Source organism: Naegleria lovaniensis, assembly GCF_003324165.1.
Source record: "Naegleria lovaniensis strain ATCC 30569 chromosome Unknown tig046, whole genome shotgun sequence".
In the NCBI taxonomy this organism is placed as follows: domain Eukaryota; phylum Heterolobosea; class Eutetramitea; order Acrasida; family Naegleriidae; genus Naegleria; species Naegleria lovaniensis.
In genome coordinates this window covers 1-21350 of record NW_025407868.1, presented here as the reverse complement: position 1 = coordinate 21350, position 21350 = coordinate 1, and the positions used below count along the sequence as shown (strand labels likewise).

The 21350-nt window shown below is 37.0% G+C and overlaps 12 protein-coding genes across 12 annotated transcripts; 6 read left to right on the top strand and 6 right to left on the bottom strand.

Moving 5' to 3' along the window:
• Positions 1 to 4: 4 nt before the first annotated feature.
• On the top strand, positions 5 to 1294 carry C9374_010837 (uncharacterized protein; the record flags this gene model as incomplete). The annotated part of the gene is made up of 1 exon (XM_044686425.1): positions 5 to 1294. The coding sequence occupies one exon, from the start codon at positions 5 to 7 to the stop codon at positions 1292 to 1294; it is 1290 nt and encodes a 429-aa protein (XP_044543441.1).
• A 223-nt stretch (positions 1295 to 1517) lies between these two features.
• On the bottom strand, positions 1518 to 3848 carry C9374_010836 (uncharacterized protein; the record flags this gene model as incomplete). Its single annotated transcript, XM_044686424.1, has 1 exon — positions 1518 to 3848. The coding sequence occupies one exon, from the start codon at positions 3846 to 3848 to the stop codon at positions 1518 to 1520; it is 2331 nt and encodes a 776-aa protein (XP_044543440.1).
• A 244-nt stretch (positions 3849 to 4092) lies between these two features.
• Positions 4093 to 7344, top strand: C9374_010835 (uncharacterized protein; the record flags this gene model as incomplete). The annotated part of the gene is made up of 1 exon (XM_044686423.1): positions 4093 to 7344. One exon carries the CDS (start codon positions 4093 to 4095, stop codon positions 7342 to 7344), a length of 3252 nt encoding a protein of 1083 aa, XP_044543439.1.
• Positions 7345 to 7455: 111 nt separating this feature from the next.
• C9374_010834 (uncharacterized protein) lies at positions 7456 to 8547 on the bottom strand (the record flags this gene model as incomplete). The annotated part of the gene is made up of 1 exon (XM_044686422.1): positions 7456 to 8547. One exon carries the CDS (start codon positions 8545 to 8547, stop codon positions 7456 to 7458), a length of 1092 nt encoding a protein of 363 aa, XP_044543438.1.
• Positions 8548 to 9209: 662 nt separating this feature from the next.
• On the top strand, positions 9210 to 10929 carry C9374_010833 (uncharacterized protein; the record flags this gene model as incomplete). Its single annotated transcript, XM_044686421.1, has 2 exons — positions 9210 to 9294; positions 9422 to 10929. 2 exons carry the CDS (start codon positions 9210 to 9212, stop codon positions 10927 to 10929), a joined length of 1593 nt encoding a protein of 530 aa, XP_044543437.1.
• Positions 10930 to 10973: 44 nt separating this feature from the next.
• C9374_010832 (uncharacterized protein) lies at positions 10974 to 12860 on the bottom strand (the record flags this gene model as incomplete). The annotated part of the gene is made up of 2 exons (XM_044686420.1): positions 10974 to 12190; positions 12242 to 12860. The coding sequence occupies 2 exons, from the start codon at positions 12858 to 12860 to the stop codon at positions 10974 to 10976; spliced, it is 1836 nt and encodes a 611-aa protein (XP_044543436.1).
• Positions 12861 to 13269: 409 nt separating this feature from the next.
• On the bottom strand, positions 13270 to 14544 carry C9374_010831 (uncharacterized protein; the record flags this gene model as incomplete). Its single annotated transcript, XM_044686419.1, has 4 exons — positions 13270 to 13527; positions 13579 to 13747; positions 13799 to 14348; positions 14400 to 14544. The coding sequence occupies 4 exons, from the start codon at positions 14542 to 14544 to the stop codon at positions 13270 to 13272; spliced, it is 1122 nt and encodes a 373-aa protein (XP_044543435.1).
• A 118-nt stretch (positions 14545 to 14662) lies between these two features.
• C9374_010830 (uncharacterized protein) lies at positions 14663 to 15831 on the top strand (the record flags this gene model as incomplete). The annotated part of the gene is made up of 4 exons (XM_044686418.1): positions 14663 to 14878; positions 14935 to 15102; positions 15161 to 15203; positions 15248 to 15831. The coding sequence occupies 4 exons, from the start codon at positions 14663 to 14665 to the stop codon at positions 15829 to 15831; spliced, it is 1011 nt and encodes a 336-aa protein (XP_044543434.1).
• A 154-nt stretch (positions 15832 to 15985) lies between these two features.
• C9374_010829 (uncharacterized protein) lies at positions 15986 to 18113 on the top strand (the record flags this gene model as incomplete). Its single annotated transcript, XM_044686416.1, has 5 exons — positions 15986 to 16649; positions 16713 to 17098; positions 17155 to 17159; positions 17211 to 17282; positions 17351 to 18113. The coding sequence occupies 5 exons, from the start codon at positions 15986 to 15988 to the stop codon at positions 18111 to 18113; spliced, it is 1890 nt and encodes a 629-aa protein (XP_044543433.1).
• Positions 18114 to 18584: 471 nt separating this feature from the next.
• On the top strand, positions 18585 to 19394 carry C9374_010828 (uncharacterized protein; the record flags this gene model as incomplete). Its single annotated transcript, XM_044686415.1, has 1 exon — positions 18585 to 19394. One exon carries the CDS (start codon positions 18585 to 18587, stop codon positions 19392 to 19394), a length of 810 nt encoding a protein of 269 aa, XP_044543432.1.
• A 51-nt stretch (positions 19395 to 19445) lies between these two features.
• On the bottom strand, positions 19446 to 21038 carry C9374_010827 (uncharacterized protein; the record flags this gene model as incomplete). Its single annotated transcript, XM_044686414.1, has 1 exon — positions 19446 to 21038. The coding sequence occupies one exon, from the start codon at positions 21036 to 21038 to the stop codon at positions 19446 to 19448; it is 1593 nt and encodes a 530-aa protein (XP_044543431.1).
• Positions 21039 to 21070: 32 nt separating this feature from the next.
• C9374_010826 (uncharacterized protein) lies at positions 21071 to 21350 on the bottom strand (the record flags this gene model as incomplete). The annotated part of the gene is made up of 1 exon (XM_044686413.1): positions 21071 to 21350. A coding segment is annotated over one exon (280 nt), but the record flags the coding sequence as incomplete, so codon positions are not given.

The following is a 21350-nucleotide window of genomic DNA, read 5'->3' as shown; positions in this document are numbered from 1 at the left end:
AAAAATGATAAACTCAACACCCAGCATATCACCTTCTCTCCCACAGCATCAATCGGAAGAAGAAATGATTCAATCTCTGGAACAGGAAACAATGATGAAGGAGTTGAAACATCTTCTATACAATATAGTACCACAACAATGGAGTAAAATTATTGCGGAAATTCAATTAGCAATTAATCATTTGGGCGGTGAAGTGATGACCTCTCATCCCATAGGATTGAACGATGCGATTAATACTCTCCATGCACAGGTACAAGGAGGAACCTCATCAACATCCATCACTCCAAACACGAATAATGAACCTCATCAACGATCCATTACACCAAATACAGACAGACCCATCACACCAAACACTTTAGGATCATCGGAAGTACAACAACAACATCATGCTTTATCATCTACAAACGAAGGTGAGCCACGTACTCCTATCACACCAGCTGCACACTCCCGATTTAATGCCAGTTTCAGTAGAAAGGGTACTAATGCTGAGAGAATTCAGCTACATATAACCGATCAAAACCATTCCATTCTAAAAGGATATTTATTGGTAGAGGGTTATCGTATTTTGGGTGGAAAAATCAATTTCAAGTTACACAAGATGAAGAACAGTTTTGAAGCTGAGATTAAACCAAATGACCCATACACTTTGAGCCAAGTTCAAAGGGCCCACCACATGGCAGACTATGCTCTTAATAAGATGAAGAATATTGACATTGAGAAATATTCTGAAAGTTCGAATATTGTTCTGGAAGGGGATGAGGATAATGAAGTGGATATGAACAATAATAGTTATTTTTCTAAAACATCAAAAATTGAGAGGGACGTGACAACAATATTATCCATTTTAGAACGCGTAATGATACTTGTACAACAAGGACGAGAACAATTAACAATGTATGGCGGTTTGAGATTTTTAACGGATGAGTACAGACTATCTAGCTCCATTTCGGAAAAGACAAACATTGAGCTTATTCAGCAAGCGTACCATCCACGGTTACCGAAAGAAGCTCTTGTAGAATTTTCTATTAACAATTCACAACTGCACGTTGGAGTTTATGGTATCAGTTACACATCCATTGCTACTTCTTCGGCTTCTCAGCTCAAAAATTCCAACATGAGTTCAGAATCTCGTCACAGACATTTTATTACAGAAGATAACGAAATTGGTTTTTTCAGTGAAGAGTATGTGTCTAAAATTAAGGTTTCCAGTTTTTCTGCAGGTTTGGACCATTTAACCAACGCATTCAAAATGTGCTCTCGCCTCCGTAACTTATTGACCACCCATGGTGTGTAACAATTAAAAAGTCCAAGCTTTAGTTGAAAATAGATTGGTGTTTCTTTTAATGGATTATGTAAGGTTTTAACAGCAACAATCATTCCATCGTATTAACGTGTCTTCCTAAAGCGACTGCGTATCATTTCGTTCTTCAAAAACTTTCATGCAGCGTCTGTCCTAAATTGGAGGAATGCTGTTTCAAGTTTGCTTCTTCTACACCAATAAATTGGACGTGTCACAGTTACACAGTAAGAATCCTAAGTTTGGAGCCTTCCACATGGTAAATTGCTCCACAAGTGTTGTTATATCCAAGAGCAGACAACTCTAAAGCCGTAGTTCCAGAATTCAATAACCTCGTATTGACATGATACACATGACTAAATGCTCCAATTTGTCTGAATATTGGATTTTTAACGTCCATTTGGACATTCCAAAAAGTTACACCCCAACTTCCATCCCCAACATAAATGATTCCATGTTGATTGTATTGTTCTGGGACCTTGGTATATGTAAAGGATTCCGTTGAACTGTCTGAGCTCTTCTTGGTAACAATTTTTCCATCTTTCAAAGGATACGTTTGCTTGTATGTGTGTACATGATTCTCAAATACAGAGGTCACGTTCATTTTAAGGAACAACGATTCCCATTTCTCAATCATTTCCTTAGCGATGAAAGATTTGTATTTTGCCGAGGTGTACATGGGATGGTGAATCACAACAATTCTGTTTCGATACTTGTTTGCAGGAGTATTCTCAAATACCTTTGTAATGTACTCGATTTGATCTTGAGGTGAGTCATGAACCCAACTATCTAGCACCACGATCATGGTGTGACTGGAAAGATAATGCACATGTTGAAGCTTTCTCGTCATTTGAGGATCTTTTGCAACTCGTTCAGATTCTCCAGAAATTGACATTGGAAAGTATCGAATGTAGAATGCGTCATCTGAACGTGGTCTCAAGAAATTTCCTGATTCATGATTTCCAACAGCTGTAATGATTGGAAGAGCATAGGTATGATTGGTCGATCCATATTGAATGGTGGTCGTCATATATTGAGCCCAATAATGGAACCAATCATCCCATCTTCGATAACAAGCTGCACAACCATTGTCATAACTCACGTCACCACCGACAATGGCAAAATAAGGAGCAATTGACTTTTGAGAATATCCAATCATGTTAATATATTTTCCAAGAGCAATGGTTGGATTTCTCCATGCCAAGTCTCCACCGTTGATGAAAGCAATGTTTTCCAAAGCATCGTCATCCTCTTCTGAGGGAGTGGTTCTAAATTTCACAATTGAGCCATAATGTACTCCACTATCATCGTTTTGGAATTGTGAATAACCTGCTCTAACAATGTACGACGAGCCAGATTCTAGCTCGGTTAATTCAGCATAACATTGGTATCTGGATTCTTCGAAAATATTTTCCATTAAAAAACAGCTTGCTTGCTTATTCTTGTCAAATGTGACAGAACTTGCAATGTTCAGTTCTTCTTCTGGGTCAAACTTGCCAAGTTCTACAAATCCCTTATAGAAATGGCTGGTCGAAACTTGAAAATTCACAATCATTTCTGAACTCATCTTTTCAGGGACAGTCAAATAAGTATAACAAATCTCATCATATTCACAAGTTCTCTTGGATAGAACCGTCCTTGAGAATAATGTTGAAACTTCAACCGGATCATACGCAATGCAAATATGATAACAAAAATACGACACTAAGGTCGAAATCAAGAAAAAGATGGCCACACAAGCAATCACAATCACGGTTGTCATCTTTGGTCTGGCAGCAACTCTTGGACTCACAATATCCAAACACAGTAATACCAATTTGCTCTTACCCAAAGAATTTCTCTTTTTAAGCGTTGGTCTCACATTCATTGTGTCATCTTGTGTGGAAGAGCGTAACAGTGTTTCATCCTGTTGTGCATCTGTATCATTCAACTCCACACGAGTGGATAAGGCTGAGAAATTTGACAAGTCCTCATTCTTGAATAGTCTGAAATACATCAAGACCAAGATCCATTTCCAATCCACGACATGGACACTCAGAATCCAAGCCATAAAGAAACCAGTAGCAATCACTCCAACCCATAGATAATGAACTCGACTAAAGGTTGAATTCATGACGAGCATGTACGTGATCAACACACACGCAACGAATAGAGCCAGACTCGCACAACCGTTGAAAAACTTCCGACACAAGCCTTGATTTTGACTCTGATATAATTTTCTTCTCAATTCCAAACGATGAATATGGTGGTTACTGGTAGAGTATTCTTCTTCATCAAGGGTTTCTTCTTCTTCCAAATTGGAGAGATTGGGTTGTTGAGAATAATCATCTTTACGGATCAACCGATAACAATTCCGAACATCCAATAACCAAATTACTCCATAGATGGGAATGACGACAAGGAACGTCCATATCACAAAGAGTATTCCACCTACAAACACCAACGAATGATAATTATTATCGAGATAGGTCAAAGCATAGTCATTGCGGAGAATGATTTTTGAATAAAAAGCAGTGAGATCGTTGAGAAGGAGTAAAAACTCGGCACTCATGATGTATAATATACAATGATGACACAATTTTCAACAACAATGATGTCCGAGTGTAAGGATGAAATGGCCGATGATGAAGATGGTTGATTTTTTTGAAAGGCTCAACAATTACCCTGTGAAATGAGCCTCACAAAACGACAAGTCGTTACTAACGTGTACAAAGGCATCGAAATGGTTATTTCAGAAGTGAGACGTAGGGACTTCATCTGTTCTTTGATAAAATCTTTCAAATTATTAAAAAAAAATGAAAAAATTCAACTTCTTTGATAAGCACACTGTGAGTGATGAAAAATCAACAAAATTCTTCGCATCAGTCAATGTTACGTGTTGCACGAGTGGTGCCAGTAAAATCATCTTTGGAGATAATCGGGGTTATTTCCACGTGATGGATAAAAATTTAAATACTAGACAGTGCAAAGCGTTTGAAGTCCGGATCAATCACATCAAACATGTGCCAAAATCAAATTGTTTGATTGTGGTTGGTGATGATGGAGGAGAGGCTTATCAGGATGTTTTGAAAATATATTCTTTGGATAAATACAAGGAATATACGAAAGGAGAATCAGCACATATGAGTATTGGACAATATTTATTGGTTCGGGATATCAAGATATTTGGTCAGATCAAGGAAATAGAGCCATACCCAGTTTGTTGCTTTGAAACCAATCAAGATTTTAATTGTATTGCTCTCGGTCTTGGAAATGGTAAAATTGTTATATTCGAAGGTGACTTTACAAAGATTGGAGGAAAGTCATCACACAAGGTATTTTATTTGGACGGCGTTTCTTCCGAAAGAATCACAGGATTGGGATTTAGAAGATATGGTAGCTCTCCGAATGACTACACTTTGTTTTGTTGCTCTGTCACTCAAGTCTTCAAATATTCCATTAACACGAGCAGTAGTACATCACAACGAGCACTTGAACAATCAAAGACAATTCTTGACGATACCACTGGATGTGAAGTTGGATGCAGCACAATGAGCATTGATGGTGACTTTGTGGTTGCTTCGAAATCTGCAGTATGGTTTTACAAGCCAGAAGGTAAAGGAGCATGTTTTGCGTTCGAAGGCAAAAAGATTTTGGCACAATGGTTTAGAAATTATCTCATTATAGTCAGCAGTGAAATTAACAACAACTCCAACAAGGCTCAACAAGTGATCACCATTTATGATCTCAAAAACAAGTATATTGCCTTTAGATATTCTAGTGACAAGTTGCATATCACTCACATACTACAAGAGTGGGGAAATGTTTTCCTATTGTCCAATATTGATGAAAACAAGTCACAACAACAAATGTATCTTCTCGAAGAAAAGGATACTCAATCCAAACTTGAGTTGCTTTTGAGAAAGAATTTCTACTCTATTGCCATTAGCTTGGTGAATAGCGAGCAACTTGACTCAAATTATATTCCTGAAATATCAAAACAGTACGGTGATCACTTATATTCTAAGAAAGACTATGATGGCGCAATGAAACAATTTTGTCGCACCATTGGAAGATTAGAACCTTCGTATGTCATTAGAAAGTTTCTTGATGCGAATAGAATTCGTAATTTGACAGAATACCTCGAAGCTCTGCACGAAAAACGACAAGCCACATCAGATCACACCACACTTTTACTCAATTGTTACACAAAACTCAAAGATGAACGAAAGGAAAAGCTTGACAAGTTTATTAGCATGCAAGATAAGCTCATGTACGATGTGGAAACGGCAATTAGAGTTTGTAGAAAAGCAGGTTACAAAGAACATGCTCTGATATTGGCTATGAAGCACAAACAACACGATTGGTATATTAAAATCCATCTTGAGGATTTTGATGACACTGATTACTCTGCAAACGATGGTGCAGAGAGAATGGATTTGAAAGAAAACTTTAGAAGAGCTCTTAAATATATAGAATCTCTTTCATTGACTGAAGCAGAGCAATACTTGAAAACGTATGGCAAAACCTTGATTTCACATCTCCCTAAAGAAACAACAAACGTGCTTATAAGATTATGTACGGACTACTTCCCTATTCACCCTGCTGAAACGAATAGAGTTCTTGATAGTGACATTAGAACCACCCAAAAGAGAATTATGGAAAGTCACAAACAACGAGTAGCTCAACGTACAAATGAAGCAACCAAAGAACCTGAGAAGAAGAAAGAAGGTATCATGAATATTCTTCTTGGAAGTCTCAAACAGACATCATCAGGCAATCTTGAATCTCAAATTGCTCAAACCACAAGATTTGATGACCTGTACAATAATGTGAATGAAACTTTTGAAAAGCCCAAACCTGAGAAGTATATTCACTGTTTCTCAAGCAAAGATCAGTATTGGTTGATGATATTTTTGGAGAATGTTATTTGGAGAACTTTACGACCTGATGTTTCACATTCCAAGGTCGTGTACAATACATTAATTGAACTTTATCTCAAATATCTTGATGCAGATGCTAAAAAGAGACCAGAGCTAGAAATCACTCCAGGAGTTGTTGACAGATATGAAATTCACTCACCAAGTACCGACATTACAAATTTGTCTTTCAAAGATCGTTTACTCTATACACTGGATCATCCACAATCGAATTATGACAAGGAACATGTATTAGTGTTGGTTCAATCACAAAACTTTAAAGAAGGAGTTCTTAAAATGTACGACAGTTTGGGACTTCATTATTATATTATTCAATACTATATGGAACAACGTGACTATAAGAATGTGATCACAGCATGTAATCAATATGGAGATAAGGATCCAAACCTTTGGGTTCAAGTTTTAACTTATTTTGCAACATTGGAGGATGATGTAGAGCAAGAAATTGCCACAGTTTTGGAAAAGATTGAAAAAGAGGAAATTCTTCCTCCTTTATTGGTCGTTCAAATTCTTGGAAAGAATGAAAAGACAAAACTCTATACCATCAAAGATTATCTCATCTCAAAAATACAAAAAGAACAAGAAATGATCAGAGAAGATGTAGAGAAAATTAAAGACTTTCAATCAGAAACAGCTCAAATGAGAAAGGAAATTCATGATTTACAAACAAGTGCCAAAACGTTCCAAGCCACGACATGTACCTTCTGTAATGCCCAACTTGATTTACCTGCAGTTCATTTCATGTGCAACCATTCCTATCACCAACGGTGTCTATTGGTTGGTAATGAGGGCGAATGTCGAGTGTGTGCCGATAAACACAGAGAAATTCTGCAAAGAAAGAGAAAATTCGAAGAGTCCAGTGATCAACACGAATCATTTTTCAAACAACTGAATAGTAAGAAGTTTGATGGTTATTCACTGGTGTGTGAATATTTTGGAAGAGGTATTGGTCAAGTATTCAGTCGATCCAAGTACTTGGCTGATTTGGATGCAGAGTTGCCACCAACAACATCTACAAAAGTAACATCATCATCTTTGGCTCACGTCTTTGATGACGATGAGGAAGAAGAGTTTACTGACTCGGCTGATGACAGCGATGAAGAACGAAGAAATCGATTATTAAATTAATTTGGAATCATTTGACAGAGATGAATCAAGTTTTATGACCTGAATTCTCGAAGAATGGATTGTTCATTTGACAACAATAACGATCCTCACAACCTATTTATCAAGCATCATTTACATTTCTCCATTGGCTTGCAACGCAACAGCATTCCAATAACTTTTCACAACTGTATACTTGTAAGGATGATTTGGATCCTGTTTCTCAATATATTCCATAATAATGGAATGAACCTTTTTCAACGAATGATAAGGAATATTTGGAAACACATGATGCAATCCGTGATAATTCAACGAAAATGGAAAAAACATTTCACTCCAAAAACTATCATTCTCATAATTCACCGAGTCGAGAATCATTTGCTTTCGAGTGAATGTGCAACGACCATCTGCAAAATATCGATGTGCCATGATCGCTCTGTAATAATTCACCAAAAAGGTACAGAATGTGACCATAAAATTCACCAACAAGTAATTCACACCAATCCAATTCCAATGCAATGCCATCATCAAGAGACATGTCCAAACGGCACATCCAAAATCTTGAGAGTACCAATTCCAACGTTCTGTTTGATTCATTGGTAATCCTCGATCGTATTTGGGATTCATGACCAATGTACTTGCAAATCTGAAAATGAAATTTCGTGCAGAGGAGCCAACGAAAGGCAACAGAAAAGGAATCAAACCAAATCGAATGAATACAAAAACAGCACTCGCAAATGAACTCACGATAGGAGCAACCACAAAATTGAATGCCACTGAATACGAAGCCAGATAATCATATTCTGGATCTTGGAGTGTTCCATAATTTTCTGGCATGTGATGTCGCAAATGAGGAGTATATGCATAGAAGGGCATTCGATTCACAAAACCATTGACCAAATTGTAGAACCATGCAATGAAAGGCATGTTTGGTATTTGATGAACTGCTTCATGAATGAAGAGACAACTCTTATAGGTAGGAAATGCAGCGAGTATGCACATGACAAGACCAGCCGAGTAGACCCAATATGGAGAAATTGAACTCTCTGTCAGTGAAAGAATCTTACATGCTCCAAGAATCATGAGTTGGGACGTGAGAGAGGAGAGAATCATGTCCAGGACATACTTTTTCACATTGGGTTTAAATAACTCTCTGGGAATGATGGAGAGAAGTTTGGAACGATTCAATGCTGTGGACTCTTTTTCCTTTTGGTGAATGGCTTTCATGTTGAGTCAGTGAAGAATTAAATATTTCAAGAAAAGCACAACAAAGAAGTCTTCTATTTTTTTAAAGTTCATTCTTCAGACTCTGCATCGTCAGCCGTTGGAATAAACATGTCTTTTCAAGTATGTTAGCTAGAAGATGAAATCTCACATCATTCCACTGTATGCCACCGTGCAGTGAACAGTGTCAACCGTGCAATGATCCGACGATCATCCATGTTGACATGGATTCGTTGCTGCTACTACTCTGGATACTTTCGCAGCTAATCAAATTTGAGTAAAATGCATTTTGGCTGTAAATCAACTCGAATGAAAGTAATACAGCCGAATCATATGATTCGGCTGGGTAGACATAAATTCGATTCCTTAAACCCTAGGGCTATGAAGTGGTCTTGTCAACATTGCTGAATAGAGCTGAAACAAGTGAAAAAACGAGTAGCATCTTTTCCAAATTAGTATCATTTCCTGAAAGTACAAGCATTCACTGTTATATCCACCCAACTCTGTCTATTCTCCAAAATTATATTCAGTGAAAACACCACCCCTTAATATAATTTTTCTCACTGACTCTTCACCACATCAAGAAAAATATTGTTAAACGTATTGTGACAATATTTCACACAGTAACCACAAATCTTGTAACAACAACATCATCATTTCTGATCATGCGACTTCCCATTGGATCGATTTGGAAAAAAACCAATCATGTTCGGAACAAAATTCCTTCCTATCCAAAACTCACTGGAAATGGTACGTACTTCTTCTGTTCTAATGAATGATTGAATACATCCAAATACAATTCTTGTTCCAATGAATGATTGAATTGTATTATTATTAATATTGATTCCATGGAATATTGTTTTCAACTGTTGGACAGGCCCTGAGGTTGACGTCTGTGTCGTTGGTGGAGGTGTCTTTGGCTTACAAACAGCATTGAAATTACAAGAACATGGAAAGAGTGTGGCCGTGGTTGAAGCCGATAAAATTGCCAGTGGTGTCTCTAGCCATACCACAGCCAAAGTCACGTGTCTTCACAATATAGCATATAGTACCATTGAAAACAAGTTCGGTCCTGAAGTGTCCATCCATTATGGTCGAATGAATTTAGCAGGTTTGAATGAAATTAAAAGAATCATCTCGTCGTATGATATTGATTGTGAATGGGAAGATTCTCATTCGTATACCATTGCTCTAGATGCCGATGAGTTGGATGATATTAAGGAAGAAATGGCATCCCTTAAGAGAGCTGGTTTGGAAACTTTTATAGCCACTCCTCAATCCATTTCGAATGAAATTCCATTCGCCAATAAGGGAGCCATATGTTTACCAAATCAAGGAATCTTCAATTCGTATGACTATTGTATTGGAATTGTAAAGGCTTTGGAAAAGAATGGAGCTTACATTTATGAAGATTCTCGTGTGCAAGATGTGGACTATTCACAGCCACATACGGTTCAAACCGATGAAGGAAATGTACTAGCACAACAAGTAGTGATTGCCACTCATTTGCCAATATTGAACAGAAGTGGACATTGGGGAGTGGTCACTCCAACTTCTTCGTATTGTGTGGCCTTTGAAATGCAAGATGGAGTTGAAGCACCATTGGGACATTACATTACCAAAGGCATGTATGATGAATTTGGAGGAAAATCGATTCGTAGGTGCTGTAAAGGAAAAATACTAGTCATCTCTGGGAATTCACACAAAACTGGAGAGTTTCCACCAACTGGAAACAGCGAAGATCTCTACAAGAATTTGATTGATTTTGGAAAGAGGTATTTCAAAGTGAAGGACGTCATTTGTTGTTGGTCTGGTCTTGATTATGTCACTGCCGATTATATTCCATATATTGGCCATTTGCATCATGGAATTAATACATTGTATACTGCAACAGGATTTAAAAAGTGGGGTTTCACAACATCAGCTGGTGCTGCCATGATTGTCAGTGATATGATTTGTGGCAATAAGGCAGGTGAAACTGCAGCATGGGCCAAGACATTTGATGCAAGAAGATGGGATCTTGCACATTCGACTGTTAGCATGATGAAATTTCAAGCTCATGTCTCGAAGCATTTTGTGGCAACTAGATTTAGAGATGTCATTAAGGCCAAGGACATTGAAGATTTAGTGAATGATGAGGGAGGTATTTGTAAGCATGGCATGGAGACAGTGGCCGCCTACAAAGACAAGAATGGAGAATTTCACTTGTTCTCTCCATCATGCAGTCACTTGGGTTGTCACTTGGATTGGAATGCAGCAGAGCAAACGTTTGATTGCAGTTGTCATGGCTCAAGATTTTCCGCAATGGATGGCAGCGTTTTGCACGGACCTGCTACAAAGCCATTGCCTCCAGTACCAAGTATGAGCTCCAAAATGAGAAATTGAAGAATAAAGGTCATGATTGTGTGAAATTTTCTCTAGTCGTTCATTTAAAAGTCTTCAAAAACGGTAATCAGGTCAACAAGCTTAATGAGCGATGCTTCCAGTCTGTCTTCAATGTTTTTCAAGCTCTTAATTTGATTTTCTTGTTCTTCGCTCAAATAGGCGCTTTCTAGAATACCAGATTCAATAATGTGTTGTTGCTCATGCTTTAACCTCATTCTCAAGTTTCGCACAGTTTTGTACATGTCATCAATTATCTTCTCAAACACTTCATCTAACTTAACACTCCACAAGAAAAATGTCTGTTCTGGTGCGTGTTCCTTATTCTTTGGAATTTCTTGGAGATGTAACATTCCTCCTCTGAGCATATTAAATAAGAGTGTTCTAGCCTCATGAGAAGGAAGAAGTGCAACTTCAGCAATGTGTCGTTGCTCTAAAAACTTCCTTTCGATTAGCAATCTAAATAAACGACAACCAATCACACTAAATTTTTGCGTAATTATTACTTCTGTTTCTTGTCGCTTAATCTTGTCTGAAATTCCTTTTAGATTGATGACGTAAGTGTCTTTTCCCATTTGTCTCATAATATCGAGTTCAGGATTATATAAAAAGGTCAAATTGTTTTCAAGAACTTTTCTTCCAATCTCCTCTGTCTCCTGTATTCTTTCATATAACCTTTCAAACTTTATAGGTGTTGACATTGGGTCATTCTTTGTTCGCTGATATGGTGCAGTTTCTTCAAATGCCGCTGCAACAATTGAAGAAAATTGCTCTCCTAGTTTAGATTCAACATATTGTAAAATGGATTCGTTTCTAAAAGTTCTAATAAATTGAGCATAGTTTGTTGTCCAAAGTATATTTTCAGCGTCAATGTAAGAACCACTATCCTCCTCTGCTGTTGTTGAATCCGCTAGATCATCTTCTACATCAAATTCAAGGGTTGATTCTGTTGTTTGCTTTTTCTTCTTTTTCTCAGGTTCCATAGTTGAAGCTGGTTCCTCTTCATCGTCATCAACAAGAGTCTTTCGCTTTTTGCTGCTTCCTTTTTTCTCTGTTTTCTTCTTTTTTTCCTTGTCTTTGTGTTTGGCAATTTTGTTGAATATACCACTAGTCGAGTTGGTATTTTCTTTTGATTTCTTTTTTTGTTCTTCAATTTGCACAGAAGACATATAGGGCTGTACTCGTTTGATATATCTATCTTTTACCATCTTTTGGAACGTTGTGAGAAATGTAGTCCTTTTACTCTCACTAGAGAACATCAAGTCTTAAAAGTTGACTGTTAATCAACAAGTTAGAATTTCAAAATTGCACTTACCATTGTGATGAGAGGCGATGGATTCCAATGATTTTTGGATTAAATCTTTCATGGTGAGTCTTCCATGTTGTAACAAGGTGTGTAACAATTCTTCTCCATCACCTCCATATTTTGTCTTTACAATATCCAAGAATTTGGCACTCTTCAATCTCACAATAATGTTATCAATAACGATTTGATAATAAATAATTTTGCTTTGCTTTTCAAATAGTTTTTGTTTTTCGTTTCGTATGGACTCGGGTTCTTGTTCTTCAGTTGCAGCAGTTGGAGCTACTCCGATATCATTTCCACCTCCTCCTTTGTGTTTCCATCTCTCTCTTCTTTCTTCTTGTTCTCGTTGTTTTTCTGTTTGAGTTTTCATGTCATCCTCTTCCGAGGCTTCTCGTTGCTTTCCTTGTTCCAAGTTTTGTAAATGAATATTCTTGTCATAATAAATACACATGTTGTGCTGAATTAGTACGAGTAAAGCATTCCGAATATGTGGAAATTGCATGGATGTTGCTTGAATTAATTCGGCCATGGTTTGTGGTCCGTATTGCATCAGCACGCTTCCGACCTTTCCAATCACATCACCAAACTGGTCCGAAAGAATTTCGAAAGCGAGAGTTCGTTTGTTCATTTTTTTGAATGATGATGTTGAAAGGCTCAACTGCCAACGAGATACAAGTATTCAACATACAATATGTATCACTCATATTTAGGTGATATTTAGGTGATGAAGGATTATTCTTTCAAGATATTCATAAGCATGGATTGTGGAGACTTGTTTAATAAATTATTAAAAAATGCCAAAACCACAATTCGCAGCAGCATCCGCTTGAAAGTGGCTTGCGAGGAAGACATGGCACTGTTAATCCTCGAACAACAAACCTTTTGTGAATGCAATGATGATAACAAACTTATTACTAATTTCTGACACTTCTAGTCCGAAATACACTTGTAGAGAAAAAGATATCTGATGATGCAAGTGGCCGTGTAATTATTTAGCGACTACATGTAAACAATTATGTACACCTTGTTGGATTTTATTATTTATGCAGAAGGAAAATGGATCCAGATCCTGTCCCCACAGCACAATGATTTTGACTTGAAGAGAACGACATGCAAAATACTGCTCTTTCGAGCTCTCTAATTGCTCCGACCACCTTGCCAGATCCTCTGGCCAGTATGAGAGCTTCGTTTGTTCCAGAGCCACCAACACCTATGAGTGAACCTGAGCTGTCACCAAATTGTGCACAATATGCATTCAATGTATGTTGACCACCTGAATGTGGAATATTGACATTCTATTGCAATTTTGGAAAATTAGTAATTTCATGAATATTAGTCACACTTACCTCAATCAATTTCCCAGATCCAAAGTCCCACAGTTGTAGTTGTTCCTCTGACCTCCAGGATCCTGTGAGCAAATTGTCATTTACATCAACATCAATAGCATCTCCACATATGTGAGGCCCAAAAATTCTTCGTGCTGCATAATCCATTCTTTTATCCCAAATTTGAACACTAGAAGAATTATAAGGTCATATTAAATTTGAAAACAATTTGGACACTTACGTATTGTCCCAACCTCCAGTAATGAGTATGTTGTCATCATTGGGATGAAACTTTAGAGAAAATATTCTATTGGTATGTCCAGCGGTGGTGACACCATTTCCTCCTCTCATTTGAGTCACACAGACATTAGTCTCTTCATCATAGAGCCGAACAGTGGAGTCTTTTCCTGCTGTTGCAAAATAAGAGCCATCCTTCCTATAATCTACAACGTATACTTGATTGTCTTCCTCAACAATCTCATTTAGTAGTTTTTCAGATGTCACGTGCCAATGTTGCACAACTCCCTTAGATCCTGATACCAGGAGAATATTCTGTGATGAACCATAACCATAGTGTGGCTTGAATTTAATAGATGTCACTGGAAGAGATAATTGTTGTTTCTGTGCCGTGTTAAGACTGTACAAATTTTTACCATCGGAAACTGAGAACACTCTCACTAACCCATCACTACACCCTGCAGCCAAATATTTAGAATCTGGATTAAATTTTAAACAAAACACTTCGGAATCGTTCGTTAAAAACTTGTTTTTAGATACAGTGTAGGACAAGCCTTTAAGGAATACAACATTCATACAACCGCTGAAGAAATTCTAAAACCTACCAACATTTTCACTGATTGAGCTCAAATTATGATGAGCATGTTTGGAACTTGTTGACGAAGACGGGGTTTCCAAGGAATCGGTCGATGATGCCAATGATGACAAGCCCGATGAAGATGATGTATTGAGGGAACGAGATGGTTTCATATTTTTTTATGTATCAAAGACACAAAAGTTGCCGCCGAATGCTATCGTGTGCCATTACGTTTTTTTAGAACTAAAAAAAATTTGTTTTGCAACAAACGGCAAACATTCTCCAACAACAATGAGTAGATATGACGAGGGTCCAACATCAAGTTTGGGATCGGATTTTAAAAAACAAGAAATGATTTGGTACGACAAATTTATTGGAAGAGTACCGGAAGTGAGGATGTTAGCAACCAAAGACCTGCTCTGGACACAATTTTGTGGATGTATTAAAGAAATAGAAAGAGATGCAATTCGGAGACAAATCGGGGAGAAAATAATTTCGGAAAATGAAGTATGTTGATTGTGATGCGTCTATGGGATCTTTAAAAATCAATAATAATTAATTAGGAGTTACATTGCGAATTACAAAGCTTGATAGAGATTTTATATGATTACAGAGGTGAAACGATTAAAAGTGAAAAACAAGTCGAATGGGAAAGAATGTCCTTTCAAGGAGACACGGTTTTCAAAAAAGTGAAGCTCAATATTCAAACTCTTACAGAAATGTTGAAAAAGGTTTGTTTCAACACTAGCTCATTGAACATTTCTGATTTGACACAAGCATTGATTTCAGCAACATGACATGTTTATAGAATCTGATAAAGAAAAACAAGTGTGTAAGTAAGATGATCAATCAATCCCATACTAAGGCTCCTCTCAGTATCGTTTATTCTAAATGAATCTAGGCCCCCTAGTAGACCTGAAACGCCACGTCCATCTTCTCTCCAATCCTCACATTCAAGCAATACTAGCTCATCTTCGGGGTTTTCTGCAGGACTGGAGCTGAGTGAAGTAGAAAAGAAGTTAAACTTTCTTTCCATTGAGGAAGTGTTATGTAAAATAAGGGAAGCATTTAATTTTGAAAAGGAAATACTGCAAGAAGACATTGAGTATATTCGAGAATTAATTGATGAGGAATTTTCTTATAACAAATCATTGCAGGAATTTAAGGTACCAAGTATTTTGGATTTAAAAGCTCTTGAAAATAAGCTTCAAGAAAAAGCTAGAATATCTACGCCACCTCCAGAAAGGATGAAATCAACTCCACTCAAACCTTTACAGCCACCACCAATTACCTCCTCGACGAGAACAGCCACAAAAGAAAAGAAACCTCCTTCTCGATCCATCACACCCTCCATTCCATCCACCACGACGTCAACACTGCCATCTAGACCATCCTCTACGGTCAGTAAACTGAAAAGTGCCTTACGTCAAAGTAGAGAACTCTCTGGCACCAATAAATAAATCAAAAAGACGATAAAATTAGAAATATACAGCACCATTACAGCATTGAGGCTTGAGATCTTTAATATTAACGAAATTAACAGCAGAAGGATAGCCATAGGATAGTTACAAGAAGCACAATTTAAAAGATTTTTTTTAAATTATTAATCAAAAAATGCAATCGAACAACAACCATCAAGAGACTCTCTCCGATCCCGAAGAAGAGGAAATCACACACCTTTCTTCATCAACACCTGCAGACAATTCCTCAGGTCAAACTCATCCACTGGTTGGTGATGATCATGATGATGCTCCTGTCGGTAGTCATGATAAAGATCTAGGAATGAGTGAAGAAGCCTTTCATGATTTCATCGAGCAACAAGTTGCAAAAAAGCGAAGCAATGAACCACTCTCACTCAAAGACAAGTTATCCATATGGACAATTGGAATATTAACCTTCTTTGTTTCAATTGCAACAATATTAGGAACAGGAATTTTGGGATTGCCAGTTAAATTGTATCAAACTGGATTTTGGCCATTCTTTTCCACCTTTATTATTTGTTTCATCATGCAAGCAATGATTATATTATACTTGACAGAAATACTTCAAAAAACAGAATTAATTATGAAGGAGGAACATGGTAAAAAAGAATCTTTGGAAGAAGAAAATATCATGCAAGAAAAAACCAGTGAGCAAGACGTCGAGGACATTACTCATACGAACAGCAATGATCAAGAAGAGGAAGAACCTATTGAAACAATAGAACAAGTTGGAACGACTAGTGTTCCAGTGAAAGAAGAAAACAAGGAACCCATTGTGTTTGAACCTGATTTGCACAGTATGTAGAATTTATTGTCAAGCTCACTTTTTCATAATATTTGTTCACATGTTACAATAACAGCAATTGGAAGATTGTTTTTGAACAGAGTACTTCAAATTTTATTCGATTTTTCCGTGATCATTCACTTCATCTCAATTTTAATTAGCTACTCTATTGCTGGACCAATTGCAATAGCTTCATTATTTAATATTAAGGATTATTATCCATATTTTATTCCAGGTTTTGTTTTAATTTTAACCATATTTGTGTTGTTACTCGAACGATTTTTATCTCACATTATTTCAGCAGCAACCATCTTTAAGGGAGCTTTACTGTTAATAATGGTTGGTTTGGTTGGATTTATTAGTCAACAAACGAAATTGAATTTTACAGATAATTTTCAATACATTGGACATCCTTTCTTAATTGGAACAGTGAGTTTGGGTGGTGTGATGAACACTTTGCCTGTGAGTAAGTTTCATGAACGAATTTCTAGAAATTTTTATAACCTTCATTCCTTTAGTGTAAGTAATTGTACTGTCGCTGGCATGTATGAATGTTTATGTGACACACTTTTAGATATTCGAAAATTGTACGTCAAAGTCAACCACCTGCTGTCGTTAATGAAGATGAAGATGAAACTACCGAAGAGTAAGTGTACAATTGTATTTCCCATACACAATATAATCAATAATTGTCATCACTTTCCAAATTCAAAGAATGAGAATTCGAGTGAAGGCACTAAAAATTCAAATCTTTCGATGGAGCGCCATTTTAGGTCTCTTTGTATGTTTTGTCATTAATGTACTGTGGTGTCTCTTTGTGTTGCGAATTGTACCACAAGAATCTTCCAGCACAGACAAGAATTATCCATCTCTCCACAAATCCAAAGAAAAGGGAGAAATTTCCACCGTTCCAATCATTGAAATTATCAAACTCAAATATCCTCAATACGTTTGGTTGGGATATTTTGTACAATTCTTCATCTCACTGAGCATTACTGTGAGTTTTTGTACCATGTCTGCCGGAGCCAAACACATGCTGGATGGATATGTGAAAACATTTGAGATGGCACAACAGAGAGTTGGAAGTGTGGCCTCACGTTTCTCTGAATTTCTCTACTCCAAAATGACCTTCCTTAAACACAAACCCTCACGCATGTCCTTGCTCTTGAAAATTGTATTATATGGTGCCACGTTTTTACCGACCTATGTGATGGCACAAATTAATCCGAGAAGTTTTTTAACAGTGATGGAAGTGTTTACCTCGATGGCACTCAATTTGGAAAGTGGTTTTTTCATTTCACTCATTCTCTTAATTTCATGCCGAGCACGATATAGTCATCATGTTATTTCTGTACCTCTCCCCAAGTTATTTATTTATGCAACGGTGGGAATTGTAGCTGCCTATTTCCTCTTTGCTGTAGTCTTTGATATTGTTTATTCAATTATTGGATGGGCATGGCCTGAGAAACCTTTTTAAATATTCACTACTCACTTGTCGATGGTCTTTCCTATTTAAAAAATATAATATTCAACAGAGATGACAATTTTCAGATGAGAACCTTTAAAGTGTAAATATGGAGACTGTCTCATAGTCAGCCATGATGGAGGAAATATTTCAAACCTTGTTGATATTGCCATTAAAAGACCTTTTTCAAGTTCTTGAAAACTCGTAATTGGATTTCGCTGAGAAAGTAATAATGTTTAAGCTAGAGATGATATATTCTTGTACAATGTCATTGGTACCATTCCACAAATTGGCTCAACCGTGAATATTCACTTTATCGCATCGGGTGAATACTACTCTAAATCTGCTCCGCTTCTAAATGAGTCAATTTTTTGTGAGGAACAAATTTAGAAAATTTTATGCCACCTTAAGCGCACAAGGAAAGTCCCAATGACTTTTAAGGTGGAGCATATGAAGTAAAAATCTTAAAATAAAATATCAGTAATGTCATCCACCATCACAACAACAATTCCATCTTTGAGCGTTGAGCCTGCCATGAACGTGTTCGATCACAACAATCAACTAGAGGATAATCATTCCAACACGAATGCATCCTCTCCAACCAACCTCATCCATGCATTAGACAGTCAATCATCGGATCCATTGCTCGATGAACATAATCATATTGATCCCTCTCATCAAGTGACTGGCAAGATTAGTGGACGATACACTCAGCTGAGAAAGCAATTGAGACAATGCAATCACTTTTCAGAGAATTATTTTGTTTTGGAAGTGAACCCACACTCCTCAAAACAGCCACAACGAAAATCAAGTAAGAAGAGAACTCAAAAATCGACAGCAAACAAATCGTGTGCGAACACAACCAAGAAAGTGAAAAGAGAAGAACCAACTACTGAACGACTTTCAACATCCCTTCCTCCTTCTACCTCTTCCTCTCCTCAAATACAATCATCTTCAATCAATAATCCTCACAAGAACAGCAGTAGCAGCACAGAAAGCTCCTCTTCCTCAGATACATGCTCTCCAACCTCTCTCTTTGTAAATCCTTTTTCGGTGCTTGCCAACTCTACGGTGGATCAACAAGCTCAAATCATGAAAGCGCTCGAGCAAGTGTTTCTTCAAGGATTGTTGACCAATGCGAATCAAGCAGCAGCGTTGTTTCAAATACCAATAGAACCACAAGTTGAGAATATGAATTTGTTTGGAACCACCAGTGTTGCATCACCTGTGGTATCGACTGATCAATTTAGTAACATGTCAGATTTTTGTGACATGAATTTTGATCTACTGTAATAAAATGTAAAATTCAAATGAATACAAAATGTTTGGCCCAACCTCCAATTTTCATTTCTTTTTCTTTTTGTGTTGCTTTTTCTTCATCTTCTCCTTCTTGGTTATTGGCTTTTTTTGTGCACGTTTCATTTCTGCCTCGGCGAGTTGTTTTTCAATATTGGTTTTAAATAATCGACAGACTTGCTTCAAGAAATAACTTCGATTTCCATCCATCTGACTAACTGCGTCGTCATTCATCCATTTAAATGCAACAATTTCCTCTGCATACTTGAATTTCTTAATTTGCTCCAATACCTTATCCAAATCTAGAGTGGGTGATTCAAGAATGCTCGAGTCAAACACGCGATTAATTGAATATTCCATGATCGCTCCATCTTTTTTCAGTTTGTTGTAATTGCTTTCAATCTTTTGTTGGATTTTCATTGCCTCCTTCCATTGAATCTCGTGAGCATAAATTGCATTGTTGGCCATCCAACATAGTGGACCTCGTTTAATGGACGATGCAGCATGCACATTAACTCCATAGAGCTCTTCGTTCAATTCTCTGCTTATGCAGTCATCAAAAGACTCAGACTTGTACAACTTTTTTCCACCTGGAAAACTTAGAGTTCCATCCTCAATGCGGCACATCAAAAATCTGAAATTAAAGCCTGACTTTTTTTCATTGGGTTTTTTTGTATAAATAACCATGAAGGCTGATTCAAAATCATAGCTCTTCTGTCCTTCATTTGTAAAAAACAAACATTGAACTGGTTCTAGCAACACACCATGTAATCCATTAGAATCCCACTCAAAATGAAGAACTAATTGCTCCAAAAATTCAAAGAATGTTTCATCCTTGGTCTTTTTCTTTTGTACCTCTGTTTTTTTCACAAAAAACTGAATGGCGTGGTTGGTAGTTCGATAAATCATTCGCCTTGTCATGTATTGCTCAAAGTTTCTAATAAATTTTTCATCTGTGTTGTCTTCCAAAAATTCTCTAGTTTGAGAGAGTATGGTTGAAATTAATTTTTCTTTCAAAATACTTCTAAAGTCATTGTTCTCTTTTGTGAGTTTTTTCTCAATACATAGTTTTTGTATCATTGCAATCACTCGTTTTGAATTTCTAAAATCAAATATTATTTCCTCATTGTTGCTTGAGGTAGGTGAGTCCGATGAATTGGACTTGTCCTTTGTTTTCTCTTGCATATTAGTAGTGCTACCCAGTTTTGCGATTTCCTCCTCATCGGAAAGAGTAACCTCATATTCTATATCTTGTGCTGGAGAAGTAGTGGTTTTGCTGCTTTCTCTTTGTTCTTCTTCGGGTTTCTCATTCAATCGTTTGTGGTTTCTTCTTGTTGTGTCCTCTTGTCGATATGTGCGTTCTTCTTTATAGGAATTTGTTCTCGTCCTTGATGATGAGCCTCTATAATTTGAGTTATGATACGATCTGTTTGATGATGATTTATCAAAATAGTAAGACGATGAGGATTCATTATTTTGATAAGATTTTGAACGATAATATTGATCATCCTCCTCACCACGATAACGTGGTCTTGTTTCTTCTCTTCTTGTTTGATGATAGGGTTCTCTATGAGAATATTGGGATTTCCTACTACCATCATAATCACTGCTTCGGTATCTGCTTTGAGTAAATTTGCCCATTTTTTCAACATCTTTTATGAATCGTAGAGAGTTTATTCATCATTGTCTTCCAAATCTTCTTCTTCAGCATCGTCTTCTTCGCTTTCAATAAGATCATCTCCTTCTTCGCCTGATTTGATATTACTTTCAATTTCATCGAATGCCATATTCCATCTTCCAAACGAATCGAGAATTCCTTCTTCATGTGTAGCGATCAGCACGTTTCTGTTAAGACTTGTCTTACTGATCAAATCTTTGAATTCAGAGCTAACTGAAATGTATCGAGCGACGTCTTCTGGATGCTCTTTTTTGATAAGGTCAGATGTGAGAATA